The sequence below is a fragment of the Nannobrachium achirus genome (assembly GCF_963921795.1).
Source record: "Nannobrachium achirus genome assembly, chromosome: 19".
In the NCBI taxonomy this organism is placed as follows: Eukaryota; Metazoa; Chordata; class Actinopteri; order Myctophiformes; family Myctophidae; genus Nannobrachium; species Nannobrachium achirus.
In genome coordinates, this window is record NC_137826.1 from 42,589,287 (window position 1) to 42,605,503 (window position 16,217).

At 42.4% G+C, this 16,217-nt stretch overlaps 1 protein-coding gene across 8 annotated transcripts in view; it reads right to left on the reverse strand.

The window, feature by feature from the left end:
* gabrg2 (gamma-aminobutyric acid type A receptor subunit gamma2) overlaps window positions 1–16,217 on the reverse strand; it is a gene marked incomplete at both ends in the record, with an annotated part of 108,837 nt that overhangs the window by 74,814 nt on the left and 17,806 nt on the right. For all 8 annotated transcript variants that reach the window (XM_080748362.1, XM_080748364.1, XM_080748366.1 and 5 more), the window contains one exon: window positions 3,715–3,782. In XM_080748362.1, the coding sequence (XP_080604488.1) occupies window positions 3,715–3,782 (68 nt within the window). The remainder of the gene's footprint in view (window positions 1–3,714; window positions 3,783–16,217) is intronic.

A 16,217-nucleotide genomic window follows, 5' to 3' on the forward strand; every position in this document is an offset into this window, starting at 1 on the left:
GAAAGTCAGGGGATTTGGATGCGAGAGGGCATAGAGCCATTAAATTCCCGGCAAAGCATACAGTATTAGTCGAACGATAAAGCCCAAATCTGCACCAAAAACTCCTTAACAAGATTTGAAGGTTGAAAATTTGACAGCTGAAATGCCTACTGTCTCTTCCCCATACTCATAACGTTGCCATATTCTGATTGATTTCATGTATCATTTAAAAAAATCCCAATCGTGGGCAATGAGGTACTAGCTCACCTGGTAGAACACTTACCACATGAAGGCTAAGTCCTTGCCTCTATCCTGCCTGTCATGTCTCTACCCACTTGTCACTGTCGAATAAAGTAGAAAATGCCCCAAAAGATAATCTTACAAAATAATAATTCACAGCGGTGTTCATGCTTTGATGGTCCCTAACCCACCCCGCCTCCTTGTCCGTCTATTCCAATATCCAATATAATCCCTTCCTCTTCAAAACAATCTGCTGTCCCCGCCGCATTTGTCATGTGATTTAGCGTTGAGTGCACCGGGCCAGCGCCACTGATTACATCTGAAAGCAGAGCAATCAATCAACCCTTCATGTGAGCAAACAGGCGTTGACGCTAACGCACATGCATGCTGATCGTAGCAGGACTCATTCACACATGTACATGACATCCATACATGCACACCTGCGTGCATGTATACTCGCACGTTCGTACTTGTGCGCGCGCACACACAAAGAAACAATGTCTTACAATCCTTGTAGTGGCATTTTCTCATGCCATTTTGACTTAACCTGCTCACATTAACCTGCTCAACTCATCTAATCAAACCTTAGCCTAAACCTAGCTCTGGGCCAGAGCTAAACCTAACCCTAAACCCAAACTCCTGATTTCTCACCCTAAAACTAACCATAACCTTAAATGGAAACATAACCCCCAATTGCCTAATCCTTACCCCAACCTGAACCAATAATTCATAACCCTAACTTATTTTTTAAACCATAGGCTACCAACCATACTTTTCCTCATGGAGACAAAACCAGTAAGACGCCCCAAGGGCGAGGGGCGAGGTCGAGCTGAAACAACAGAGACTGACAAAATATGTCAATACATGGGCATTACCAGATCTGGGCTTAATATTGATGACATCAGGGATCTTGGCCATATATGGGGCGTGACATGAGGCATGTTGATTACATCAGGGATCTTGGCCATATATGGAACGTGACGCAGGCGCACGCACATGATCTGCAGGTTTTCATACTAAACAAAGTCACAAAACTAGGACCTTGGACACCTACAAAGATAGCAAAACACGGTGCACACAATTCATGAGCAGACATGAACGTGTGTGTACACTATACATCGTACAGTACAAGCCCACACACTTCCTGTATCTGTATGTGGGTTGTTGAATGTGATTACAGTAGAAGCATGCAGATCACAACAATGCTCCTCTCTTAACTCCATCACCAGACAGTCATTGACTGGAGAAGGGAAGGGAGCGCTTGTTTTTCTTTACGTGATAAATGATTCCGGTCTGCCACATCTTGCCACTATAGGGATGGGACGATATGCAATATTATTATCGTGTATCGTGATAAAAAACACTCACGATAATCGTATCGTGGAGATTTAATTTATCGTGATATCGTCCTCCGTCATGCACTGGGATCAGTTCACCTTTTATTTGCCGAGCTGCATATGCGGTACCATTTAAACCCTCTATTGGTAAAACAATACTTCTAATATACGTACTTGATAGTCTTTTTTTCACTCTCTACCAAATGTCTTTGCCAAAGAATTGCCGATCTACAAGCTCAACGCGACGCGTTGTGAGCTTGTAGATCTGCTATTTTTTGGCAAATGTTCCACCCCAGGATAATGGATTTTGATTATCGCGATAATATCGTAAATCGCGATTTCTTTCGTCACAATAATCGTGATATGACATTTTCATATTGTCCCGGCTAGTGAACAACCGATCGAGATTGTTTTCCGCTGTAGCGCCCAAACTGTGTCATGTTAGAGCGTCTCAACCCCTGCTTGTGTTTAAATCACGTTTGAAAACTCACATGTACTCCTTGGTGCTCGATGAATCGGATTTGCTGTTCCTCACGATATGCAATGTGTTTGTATGTTTGCACCCTCTGTTTTTTTCCGCCTCTCCATCTGTTTATTGCATATTGTTTTGATCTTGGAATTTTAGTATTTATTTTATTACTGAGTGTACAGCACTGTTGTTTTAACCCATTGACGAGGCCGATTCTGGAAACACCTTCTAGGGCCTGAACTAAGGTTTCTGAAAACCTTCAAATTCTTATTAGAAAAACTAAAATAAAATAGTTATGTTGCTACATGTATAGCAATAGCTGATGAAACACAGAGGGCGCACCCAGCATCAAAGGTAGAACAACGTATAGCTGGCAACCAGGCGTCAATGGATTAAATGTGCTCTAAACTAAGTGGATTGAATTGGATTTCAGGATCTATACTGTAAGATAACAAGGCGAAAGTTTTATCATGACGCGTTGTGAACTTGTAGATCGGCTATTGTCTCCATGAATACAGTTGTCCCTTGAGATGTTTGACTTGGTGTGCCGCACCCTGGGTACAAAAGGTCTGAAAACCACTGCTGTAGACATAGAGCATACTATTACGCTGAATTGCAATGTGATTGGAAATATCAGATAGCGAGAGCTGTGAGACAGTAATAGAATACGATGCGACCCGTCTGTGTGACGCACGTTGACTGCAGTACTCGGTCTGTGTATTCCCCTCTCACTCTCTCTGCCTTCTCTCTTTCTAATCTCGCTCCTCAGCCACCGGGCCTATTTATAGCATTGATGCAGCTTATAACTCCTGTACGCTAACCTGTACTCTCGTCTTCAAAGTCTAGAAATAGGATAAGGGTTGCCAGTAGTGTGGTGCGTTTCATGAGGCTTCCAAGTTCCATGTGAATGGCACCCCAGGGATCAAGGACAATGGAGCCTGCTCCTCACCGCTTGGCAGGGGGACAATGTAGCTATATGTTTACTCAAGTACTGTACCGGTACTTATAATATCGGTCCGCACTAATGTTCATGATAAAATAGCAAATCAAATCTACTCGTTCTGTGTCTCTTAGGAGGGAGAGAGAGGGACAACACCTCTCACAAGTTGATGATGCATTTTGTCCATGTGTGGACCAGAAAGAATAGCTGACCCTTTTTGTGGTAATTAACAGAAACCCCTTCTAACTCACACTCGCACTACTAGGATATACTATACCAGGGTTCCCCAATTCGTTTTCCCCAGGGGCCGAATTATGTCTAGGGTATCAAGCCCTTAAACTAGTGAAAACAGCCGATCTACAAGCACACAACGCCTTGCATCGCGAGGCGTTGTGTGATTGTAGATCTGTTATTTTCACAACTTTTGTGCGACGGCCTTGTATGATTAGCAAAAGAACGTACACATTTGGAGATGAGATTTCCACCCGACAACGACGATATGCTAGTGTTGTTGCTGCACTTATACCACCATTATTACTGGGGTTGGTGTGGGCCAGACAGTAGCCCCCCACGGGCCGCAAATGGCCCGCGGGCCGCCTATTGGGGAACCCTGTACTATACGATACTTCATAATAACCCTCAGATTTAACTTGTTGATGTAACATTTATAGAAACGAATTATATAAGCCTCTGAGCTGCAAAGTTGCTCTTTATACAACAATAATGATTGGTAATTCAGTGTTACTCACCATGTTGATGGCATTCACCGGACCAATGCTGTTGACAAACATATCCGTGTGGATCACCGTCGGCTTGACTGCAAAGAAAGAGGAACAATAGAGGCCGTTTCAGAGATTAAGTGGTCGTGTCATGCCATATCTGCTGCTTTATAGTTTATTGATTTTAGGGAGCTTATGCATTATTGCTGCTGCCAGAAAGATTAATTATCACCATTATCTGCGTCGTTATCACCATGATTGTGCTCATCACTAACGGCTTCACCATCAATAATGATGAAAAAGCAAAGCAGGAGAGGAATACATGCACTGGAGATGTAGAAGAGAGACTTTTTAAAGAGGCGGTGCCATAGTTTTGTCATTTTTCTGGGTTCCATGTGTCTAGGAGGTTGACAGTACTTCATTAAGACCCCCTGGTGTGGTTCTTATGAGCAATTATGTATTCCCTTTGTATGTGGGGTTTCTTCCTGGAGGCTGACACCTTGTGGGTCAAAGGTGCTGATCCAAAAGAAAAACAGATAAAATGACATCATGTAATCATCCTCTCCCCTTTTACCATTCACCCAACACTGTGGGTGTGGCTAACTTCAGCTGGGTCACCACCCACCATGACAACCAGGCATAGGCCTACTTAATGAATAAAAACCTAATTTTAACTATTTCTGTACACTTTTTTGGAAATAATCTTCCTCCTAGTATAATCATAATACTTGATATTAATGTTTTTTAAATGAATTTACATTAACCTTTTAGAAAGTTTTCACGACTTGCCCAAAATAGGGACACCACATTGAATGTGGTTAAGTCTCTCTGTGAGTTTTATAAAAAAATAATACATTGGAACACAGGTTATTTTTTCTTTCTTTTTAAAAAAAAAATCTGTAAATGTTAAATGGTGCATTTATCCAAAGCGCTTTACATAGATTGTCCATTACATTCAACCATTCACAGTCACACACATACATCGATGGTGGAGGAAACTATGTCTGGAGCAATTCGGGGTTCAGAATGTTGGACACTTCGACACTAACTCTGGGGGAGCCCGGGATCAAACTGGGGACCTTGCGGTTCCCAACCGGCCACTCTACCCCTGAGCTACTGCCGCCCCTATGACATACATGTATGTATACATACATGACATACAGTACATGTACAAGGGTTCCACCCGACAACAACAACGTAAACGATAAAGGTGAAAATGTCATGTCCTTGTGTTGCGGTGTTCTTTCCCCACGGCATTCTTTACACCCTATTGGGACTGTGAACATTTAGCCGGGGCAGCAACTTTTTTTCATGATTTATTAGTTCAGGAGGTCTTCTGCTATAACTCTCTCATTCCGGAGGGAGGGAATACATGACAATGTAATTCCAGTGCAGCGGCTGCATCTCTCTATATAACTCATCTCAGTCAGGGCCACTGCCTATGATAATGCAATCCATCCAACTCTTACTTTAATTCAGTCGCTTTGCATTTACGGAACACGGTGACATTCAAGGGCTTCATTTTGATCTGACGCGTACCCAATTGTGACAAAGAGAAATAGTTTGGGCTCCTTACTCTCCTGGTCTGTCTGCTGAGGGACGGGAATTTGAGCCAGATGGTGTCTGGTGAAATGGATGTAATGATAAATTAATACCGTGAGACTAAAGAGAAATTTGACAGGGCAAGCCGGCTCACAGGGAAACGTGTCTCTGAGACAAGATCAAGTGTCTAGAATTCATCCTATAATGTATTGACCTTGTGAGAAGTCAGACAAGGCTATAACTGTATTGTGCAGTTGTTCTCAACCAGTGGTCCCGGGACCACCAGTGGTCCTTCACGGGATTCCAGGTGGTCCCCAGCTAAATGATGGAGAGTTGGTAATCATGCACCTTTATTAGATCTTTAAGTTTTGAGAGCATAAACTGAATTTGGTTTAATTTTACACTTTCAAGAGTTAGATTATTGTTTAGCATCTGCATTACTTCATTTTAATTAAGTATACACAATTAGAGAATGTAGAAGAATTGGTATTTTGATCAACATTTGCCTTTTCTCTTTCCTACATCAATGACAACAGACTATGAACGGACTATGAACTATGAGCAGACAAACAGTTTATGGCATTATGTCATATCAGTGTTTCTTTGTTGATGCTGCTATTTGTTTATGTGGATGCATGCAGCGTTTACACGTTTCATAGAGTGACAATTAACATCTTATCTTAATACAGCATGGATTTCTATCCATGTTCCATTTACACACCAATACATGAAAAAGTCCAAAAGGTAAAGCAAAAGACAATAGAAAAACTATAGAAAAATGACAAAAAATAACCCTCCCCCCACCCCGGAATAGCACAACATTCAGCATTGACTACTACAACCTTCACAGGAACAGCAAATGATTATATAACATCAAAGACAAGTTATTGAAGGCAGAGTATCGCACCACATGTTGTAAAATGTTTAGAGTTTTTTCCTTTCTTTCTGATACTGGTACAGGATCTTTTCAGGAGTACAATAAGACAAAGGTTCATTCAACCAATGCCTTTGTGATGGAGAATGTTCAGACTTCCAATTGAGAAGGATATCTTTTTTCCCCCAGCTGTGCTGGCAAGTCTTGTGAATGCCTCGTTCCCTGCTTATACGGTCCCAAAATGCATACCACTGTAACCTGTACTAAAGATACAGTTTACAATCACATCAGTTTCCCTGTGAGTTTAGGGGCCTACATTTTCTTTCTAAAATTGTTGTGCCTGAGAGATGAGGCTCCCTGGCGAGAAGAATAGTGAAGCCTATAATTAGAACTTTATAGTTCTAATTATTATCTTTATCTTCGCTGTCGGGGTGGAAACCTCATATGTCCAAACCTGGATTCAAATGAAAAAAATAGCAAACATAGCAGATCTACAAGTATATTGGCTATTTTTGTTAGCTTTTATGACACTGTAGAATGACTACGTAGGACATTAATTTAGGAAAAGAGAACATAAAAACTTTAAGGAACGTGGAAATAAGAGGTTTCTGCTTGAAGCGACGATGTGCTTTTATTGCAGGCAGTTTAGCTTAGGCAGGTGATTATCCATTGATCGTAATATAATAATACAAGTAGAAAACCAAATGTAAGTATTAAAGCAGATTGCAATCTTAGCAGTTGGTTGTAGTAGACATAGTTATATGACCCAATACCATAACGTGGAGGAAACCAGAGCAGATCAAGTCCTACTATAATTCCTTTCTCAGCCGACCCAGTGGCCCTTCCTTTCTTAAGTTATTTCCCCAGAAATGCCATTATAGCAGTTTCAAGGGAGTGTGTCCTTTCTTTTTTTAGCACATGAGGAAACAAGGTCCTTGCTGGAGGCTTCAGAGCAGCTGGGAGGCTTGGGGGGATTGAGGCCAAAATCTTCATAGGATGTTGGGCCTTCATCAGCCTCCACTCCAGATGAGCAATCCCCATCTCATGTTGTGCTGTTATCTCGCCTAACGTTCACAGCTCCAATGGGTTTTACTGTTGCAACACATCAAACTCTGGTTCCATCGATAAAATCTAACGGATTACATTTCACTTCAAATCACTCCCAGATGAATCTTTCCCCTCCTCATGACTGACTGTTTTAGCTGCAGTACTTTTCCATTATTGGGAAGGATACTGTAGCTTGGAGCTGTATGTGTTCTTGTTTTTTATTAATCTTTTTATAGCTCCGTGCAGACGTCCCTACTCGTTATAGTTAGGCAACAGTCTAGACACAGTAATTATCCTTGATTATGTACTTGATGTGTACTAATAAACCTCTCTATTTAATTAAAGTATAGAAAGTAGCATTCGAATGGTTTATCTGTTGCTTTAACTCAAGTTTTATTAACTTCAGTCAAATCCAATGTCTTCCTTATCACTGAATTAACCATCATAAACATTCTGATCACAGTCCTGTCTGTCTGTCCTCCAATATCCTTATCTACTGTGCCAACCCTCCTCGTTTCCCCCAAAACCTGTTTAGTCATCAGGAACACTCACGTCAAAGTAGATTTAACCATTTATTGCATAAATGTAACTTCCAGGAAGAGTGCTCAGGTGCGCCTTGCGGTGACACGCTTCCTAGTTTCTTCGTTTTTTCGCACTGATTTTTGACACTGCACTATTAGGTTGTTAGTGTTGGTAGTTTCTGAGTATTTTTGCTTTGTTTAACAATGACAGTGAGATACTTGTTTGCACTAACTAGCATTGACTGCTATGGTCTCTTTTGCAAGACACTTTATGTATATATACTTATATATTATTCGCCCCCCTCTATTGATGCACCTTCTCCTTATTGGTACTGTACTGCTCTTGTCTTTGTTTTGTTTTTTTCCCTCTTATCTATCTTTCTTACGTCTCTGTAACTTTGTAAATAACTGTATACTGCTGTGCTACTACTGGACAACTAAATTTCCCCCTTGGGATAATAAAGGTATCTATCTATCTATCTATCTATCTATCTAAATGGAATACAGGTACAGTTAATCTTGGCGCTTGAAGGGCTCCACGTTCAGAGATGTTCCCTGAATTTTGTGCATGCTTTTTGAGCAAATCAGGGAACGCTAAGCAAGACCCCCCCCCCCCCCCCCCCCCCATAGGGATACAATAGCAGAACAATAGCAATGCATTGACACATAGCTTAATCAGACATAATCACAAGTATTTGAGTGTGATGTAATGACCAGCAGATATGTGAATGAGGAATGGGAAAAGAGCTGATTGACAGCTGACTACTGCTGGGCGGGCCTAGACCATAGAGTTATAATAAGAATAGAGAGGACACCAGATATCCCCGCCCGTCCACTTGCATTGAGTCGCTCACCCAGCGCATGAGGCGTTTTCACCCCTCCTTCCGGCTAGTAAAACCGTGACGTAGTGGGTCTACTGTGACGCATTTTTCGTCATAATTTGTGTTCATGGACGCGCTTCATGAACGAGCACTTCCGGTATGAACGCGCGTCAATACAAAGAAGCCTAGACGCGCGTTCATGTGAGTAGACCCAACTGCAGTACCTCAAAACGGCCACCATGTCCATTTGGTTTCAGGGCGCCCCCAGGGTTCTGGGGGCTTGTCCTAGACACTTTTTCATAAACTAACGCTGAAGCTTTCATTTGTATGTGAGTGAACGTTTTGGGAACCTCATTCCCTTGCATGTCTGTCTTTATGCATGTGTTTGTACCAGTGTTGGAAAAAGTAGTTCACATTTTGTACTTAAAGGAGTAGTTCACCACTTTTCAACCTGTCTTCATATAATAGGTCCTCACTAATGTTCATGATAAAATATCACAATTTTTTTCTACTCAGTCCAAGTCTCCTAGGAGAGCTGTGGGAAGTTCAGAATCCATCGTCTTGTGACATCATCATTTTCCCCCCAAAAAAAAATTATCAATATTTTTGAAAAAAGTATTTAGATTTTTACAATGGCTTCCTCTTTAAAATTGCAACTTTTCAGGAATAGAAAGCCTGCAGTTTCTATAAGCTGGATTGGCAATCGATGATGTCACAAGACGATGGGTTTCTGGCCTGCCCACAGCCTTCCTATGAGGGAAAAAAAAAAAAAAAAAAAAAGCTATTTTTGAGGGAGGATCAATTATATGAACATAGGTTGAAAAGTGGTGGAGTGCCCCTTTAAATAAAGGTATCAATATTGCAATTAGAGTTCTCAACGGGCCTGAAAATTAAGGCCCGGCCCTAACTGGGCCCTAACTGGGCAGGCCCGAGGCCCTACCCGGCCCTACTAGTTAGCATACATTTTAGGCCCTACCCGGCCCGAAAACCTTCGGGTCGGGTCGGGTATGGTCGGGTCTATAACAGAGTAATAGTAATAAAATAATAAAAAGATATATTTTCTTTTTTCATTGAGCCCGAGGCCCTACCCGGCCCTACTAATTAGCATACATTTTAGGCCCTACCCTACCCTAAATGTCGGTCGGGTTCGGGTATGGTCGGGTTCGGGCAGAATTTGAGAACTCTAATTGCAATGTAGAAGTACTCTGTTACAAGTAAAAGTCTGGAATAAAAAAATGTAGCCTACTTTAGTAAAAGTAAGAAAATGTCGGCATAAAAATATACTTAAAAGTACAACATTTTAAAATATCCTTTGTATAAAATAGGGCTAAAGTGGTTGATGTATGTTTTATATTATAATTTATATCTGTAAAGTAACTAGAGTAACTAATTGTAGAATATTAGTAGTAAAAGTACAATATTTGCCTCTGAGATGTAGTGGAGTAGAAGTAAAAGTAAACCGGAAATTTGAGATACCTCAAAATTGTACCAAAGTACAGGACTTAAGTAACTGTACTTAGTTACTTTACACCACTAGTGTGTACAGTATGTAGTGTATAGTCATATACAGTAGTGTGTGTGTGTGTGTGTGTGTGTGTGTGTGTGTGTGTGTGTGTGTGTGTGTGTGTGTGTGTGTGTGTGTGTGTGTGTGTGTGTGTGTGTGTGTGTGTGTGTGTGTGTGTGTGTGTGAGCTTGTCTGTGTGGAGGCATGCGCATACTCTTCTGTGCAGCCGTCAGAGGCGTCAAGGGGGAAAAAAATGTACTTCTTAAAATACATTCATCATGCCTGTTGCTAAGGTATGGCAACATGACTGGTGTCTTGCATGCGCGCCTTCGCTGTTTCAAGTTGAGCATTGACAATTTTTTGACACTTTATGTATATATTCTTCGTTCCCTTTCTTTGATGTACCTTGCTCTTTACTGTACTGTTGATATGATATGATATAGTACTTTATTGTCAGTTCACACTGAAATTTGTCTTACGACACAGCAGTCATGTATTCAAAACATATATACAAACATTTGTAACACATCAAGGCATACGTGACACGCTGAGTCGCGGTGCAGCCCCTGTATTCTTTTCATACTTCTCTGTAACTTTGTAAATATCCTTATACTGCTGTGCTGCCTCTGGGCGACTGATTTTCCCCCTTGGGATAATCAAGGTATCTATCTATCTACTAGTCATGTTGCCATACCTTAGCTTTTGCTGAACTGACGCCACTGGCAACCGTATGACTACACACGCTTGAGTGGTCATAGGTGTACACTCAACTCTCTCACTGTGCGTGACAGCTCTTTGTGTCAGGCTCCCTTACTGTGGCCTGGTGGGGGTGGGGTGGGGGGGTGTCAGAGGAAGTATGGCTGAAGGAAGAGGACAGCGTGGTTGTCAAGAGGGGGGGGACAGCCATGCTCTGTCATGTCCGCTGGGTCAGCCTAGGGATCAACCATCACACTTTAGCGTCTAATGTGTATGTTCATGGATGACTGAGCGGTATGTGTCTGTGAGTGGATGGATGGGCGAAAGACCCCCACTGGCTTGATATGTGGTATACTGTACTACTACGTGACATCAGCTATTATGGACACGAGAGACCGTACAGCACGAGTCAGAGAGGGAGAGAGAGAGAGAGAGAGGGAGGGAGGAGGTAGAGGGAGGGAGGGAGGAGGTAGAGGGAGGGCAAGGGTGAACGATGGCTTACATTTTTCATGCCATTCCCTGGCATATGGGAATACACACAAACATGCACAATTGCACATTGCACACACATACACAGGAGCACTTTTAGAAGAACATACGTGTACACACACACACACACACACACACACACACACACACACACACACACACACACACACACACACACACACACACACACACACACACACACACACACACACACACACACGGCAGGCTGAGTGGGTATGAATAGGAGTGCATGCTATATTGCATTTTAGTGCATCTACTCCATAGGAGGATGTACTTAGAAAGTCTAAGAGTCTAAAAGCCCCTGGAGTCTGTTACTATGCCTACCATGCACTATACAAGACATTGAAAAGATTTCGAAGGACGTTTGAATGACTTCAAGACTCACATCTATATAAGGACAATTTCGTCTTCAGATTTAGAAAAGATTGGGCGTGTTGCAGGGTCACTATTTGCAAGAACACAATCTGGCTGCATCTAAAATTGCATAATAAAGTCGATTTTCAACATAGGATTATGATCATTATCTTGATATTGTCTGTTTACTTCAAATTGTCAATGCGTGCAGGACTTTCATTAACGTTTGAACATAGCAGAAATACAAAGCATGTCAATGTTTTGAAAATGTATTTCTCATACAGCTGAAGAGGGAGAAATAACCATGGGCTAGGGTTCAATAACGTAAAGAAAATATCCTTTTACACAAAGATGTGGCGGCCCCCCCTTGTAGTACCTCTGAGGATCCCCTAGAGGTTCCGGACCCCCTGTTGAAGACCTGTTTTAGAGTAGCTATGGTGTTGGGTAGAGCCCAAGGGGAGGTCAACAAAAATCACTTGCATGACAGAAATAATCGTTTTTAAAAAGTTATATTCCATAATATGTCCAGCTGCTCAATGCAAGACTAGCACGCAAGGAGATATTTGGGGCTAACAATAGTGTGACTTTCTTATAATGCAATGTCTTGATGATCAGAGTTGACATTGATGATCACACAAAGACAACTGATTGACGTAACCAAAAATAGGTTGCACCATCAGTTACAATAAAATCACCAGCATGACAGAGCATTATCGATCGATTTGGCTCTCAGTGTACCACGAATCAATGTCATACGTTCATTTACATGATACAAAACAATCTGTTTTAAATTTTTCCCCTGCAAAATGATGACCTTGAATCGTACTTTATTCCGCATCTCTCTCTCTCACTGGTTTACTCCATCTTTATACATAGACTGCAGGGGCATTAAAATTGAATGAGCCTCACAATGAACTTCAAAGGACTGTGGCATACAGTAGACTGCGATGAATCCAAACCCCCAGTAATTTACCACCACAAGGAGTGTGTGTGTGTGCGTGCGCGAGTGCGTTGCGCACATTTGCGTGTGCGTGCGTGTGATAGTGGAGGGAGGGTGGCCACTTTGTCTCAGCCTTCGCGTGGTTGGTTGGTTGCTCGCTTGGTCGCTCAGAGGCAGTGACAACAGTATAGACGGCTAATTATAACTGCGCTGTATCTGTGTGACTTGGCAGCAGCTTGAAGGATGAAGAGGGGTGGGTGGGGGGGTTGACTTCATAGCCGAGCTCAAAGACGTTGGTTGAGAGGATGGCAGCGGGCGGGGAGGGGAGGGGGCAGTAGGGGATGGGTGTCGCACTTCAAATTAGGTCTGAACTCGAAAGTGTGATTGATTTATAGTTGGTTGTGTGCCTGTGTCGCGCATAGCCGATTTACAAGCTTGAGCGAGTGTGTGACACCGTGGCATGCGAGTATTACGCAGCTGAGGTTGTACTTCATTAATGTGATGTATGTGTAATGTACAGGGCTGCTGCTGCTCTCTCTCTCCCTCCCTCCCTCCGTCCCTCTCTCTCTCTCTCTCTCTCTCTCTCTCTTTCTCTCTCTGTTCTCTTTTGCGTGACTATTTCTTGACTTCTAACTTTCTACTACACTTAGTTCTTTGTCAAAGAAGCCGCTGCTGGAGCTCAACATTGGGAAAAAAAACGAGCTGGAGTGTGGTGGTTAACTCCCGGTGGAGTAAGAAGAGGCCCCTAACTCTCATCTCTATCCAAGGGGAGAATGTGTACTGTACACCTACATGTTCCTGGCAGTACACACAAACAGACTGGACTGGACTGACTAACAAAGTTCACCTTTGCCACTCCCGCAGTGCAGCGAGACAGAGCAGCGGCCTACCAGAAGCGTGCTGTGCTCTGATGTACAGTAGGTGTGTGTACAGAAATGGACTACTATCAGACTACTAAGGGCGATGCATACTCCACTTTTAGAGGCGAGTTTAAATCGGTTCTGTTCAGGCTGTCACAACATCTCGGCCGTACCAAACGGCTGACTTAATGACGGTACCCGCCTCCCCGAATTTCTGAATGACATCATATTGTAGTTTGGACAGAGCTGAACCGATTTAAACTTGTCTCTAAAAGTGGAGTATGCCATAAGGTCTTATGACATAAAAAAATTAGGCTTTTTTCATGTTTCCTGACCTCAATTACAACAAAAAAAACTTGACCTTTCAACATTAAGTGGTTTTTCTGTATTCTGTAGTTTTGAATAATTAGGCTCAGAAAGGTGAGTTAATTTGTCTCTGGACGTACTCCTCATCATCCAGGAGAGGGTGTGGCTGTAGGGGAGGGGTGTATCACCTTTGCTGTTACTTGACATTGTGTTTGCATCGGTCCAATGCACCATTTACCATTCACCACTTTGCTGTTACTTTACATTGTGTTTGCATCGGTCCAATGCACCATTTAGCATTCACCACTTTCACCAACTAAAATGTAAAGACCATGTACAAACAAGCTACCAGAGAAGATCATGGAGTGTCCACTCCAGTACTTCACCATTGCCTGTGAGCTCTGCTGGACACATCTGTGCTGGGTGGGCTGCTTGGAGCAGCAGAGCTCCTGCTGAGCCACATTTATCTTATTTGCATGACACTCATACCTCGCACATACCGATTTAGTGAGATTCCAGACTGCTGACATATTTTGTTCGCCGCTGCTGCTGTGAATTCAGTCAAAGGAAGCTCATGATTCAATCTGGACCCTCGCTGCCCTTAGGGCCAACGGCTCAGTGTCTTCTTTTATTTTTATCTGCATTTATCTTGGTTTGGTTATTGACTGATACTTTTACTCGTACATCTCACGTGGTTCATTCTCACTGTTGTTGCTGCTGCGACACCGTAATTTCCCTCCGGGGATCAATAAGGATTTATCTTATCTTATGCCATCTCATCATTATACAGCAGCACTTCAGTCCCTGAAGGTGGAGGCAGTGTTGATTTCGATAAATGTTCGTCGACTACCTTTTTTTTCTGCTGACAAATACGAAATAAAAACTAAGCTATGATGACTAAAACTAAGACTAAATATACCGACAATTTCGTCAACAAATAAAAACTATGTTTGGTTGCGTTTGGATGTTGCGCTCAGAAAATAACAGATGTGCTCACAACGCGCCGTGCCAGGATGCTAAAACTAGAATAAAACTACGACATTTCAGATGACTAACTAAATGGAATTTTATTCAAAAGGCTATGACTAAAACTAAATGTTCTAAAGACCCTTTATGAATTCACAGCATTACAATGCAAAAGAAAAGGGGGGAGGGGGGGACGCTTTTTGACAACCTTGTACAGTATGTACAGTATATATAAATGGAATGAATAACATTTTTTTCTCAACCATATGGCCCCTTGAACTGGCGAAAAGCCGGCGGCCAGATGACATCATTCATGAGAGAGCAAGGCATTGTGGATGCACTCTTGTCGAAGCTGAAAGCCATAAAGAATAGCCTACTTGCCTCTCAGCTGCGGACCCCCGCGCACACGCTTTATTACTTGTGATGTCGGTGATATTAAAGTCGGTGCTCCACAGTGAAGGATATTGTCAGGAGATATGCCTGGCTGAGTGGCTGTGAATAATTAGTTCCGTTATGACATTTGGAATGATGGAGGACAGGTTAACATGATTCGGGTTCATTCATATGAATGGAGTCTAGACGTTGGACAGCTTACTGTTCACAGAAGAACCTTTTGAGTGCTCACGTTTATAAATACGGTAGAATAATGAATGCATTGTGATTCAGCATATATGTATCCATGCTTGTAAAATGGCGGTTGCTGCTGCAGTTTTTAGTGCATGTTCTCCTGCCGGTTTCACAGTGCCTTTGATGTTACCAGCACTCTGTTGGAGCCTTGGGTGAATCACAAATAGGTTAGCTGATTATAAGACTGGTACCAATATGTTTATGTTCTCTTGTGTTAATGGAATCAGATTTACACTTTATCTTTTTTTCCCTTTAGACTACAGTACAGGCAGACAGACAGACATACATGCTGTCACAGACAGACAGACAGACAGTCAACCAGTGCATACTTTGCTACTAATCTGAAATTGATCTTTGTGTTTTTTTTATGGACACAACAAGGTGAATTCACTTCACAACAAAGATATTCTAAATTATAACACGTGAGCTGTTACTGCAGATCTTTTCTTTTTCTGCATTTATTGATGGTAACCGACACACAGTGAAGAGAGACAGGGAACAGGGAGAGAGAGTCGCGGAGTGACATGCAGCAACGGTCCGCTGGGCTCGGGAATCGAACCCAGGTCTCGCTGTCATGCATCAGAGCCTATGTGCATAGGTGTGCCTATAAAGACCATTACATAATTGTGACTATAACTCAGCAGATTGAACCAGCGTCAAATGCACAGCACTGCTACAATATTTAGAAATGAGAAATAGGAAACATCACACATTCTAAGAACAGGAGCCTCTTGTCATCAAACCCACTATTTATTCTAGGCCAAACACAGGACACATTTAGGGCCCCGAGTCTGGAGATGTGGGAGTGCAACACACAGCAGCTTGACAGGCATGCAAATAAATAAAACCCTGGCCCAATTGTGAATGACAGACTGTGACTATAGCCTTGGGAAACTGACCGACGGATCAAGAATTCAAGGCTTTAGCCGGTTCCCTTCCTTCCCTCTTGCTCTGCTTTGCTAGTG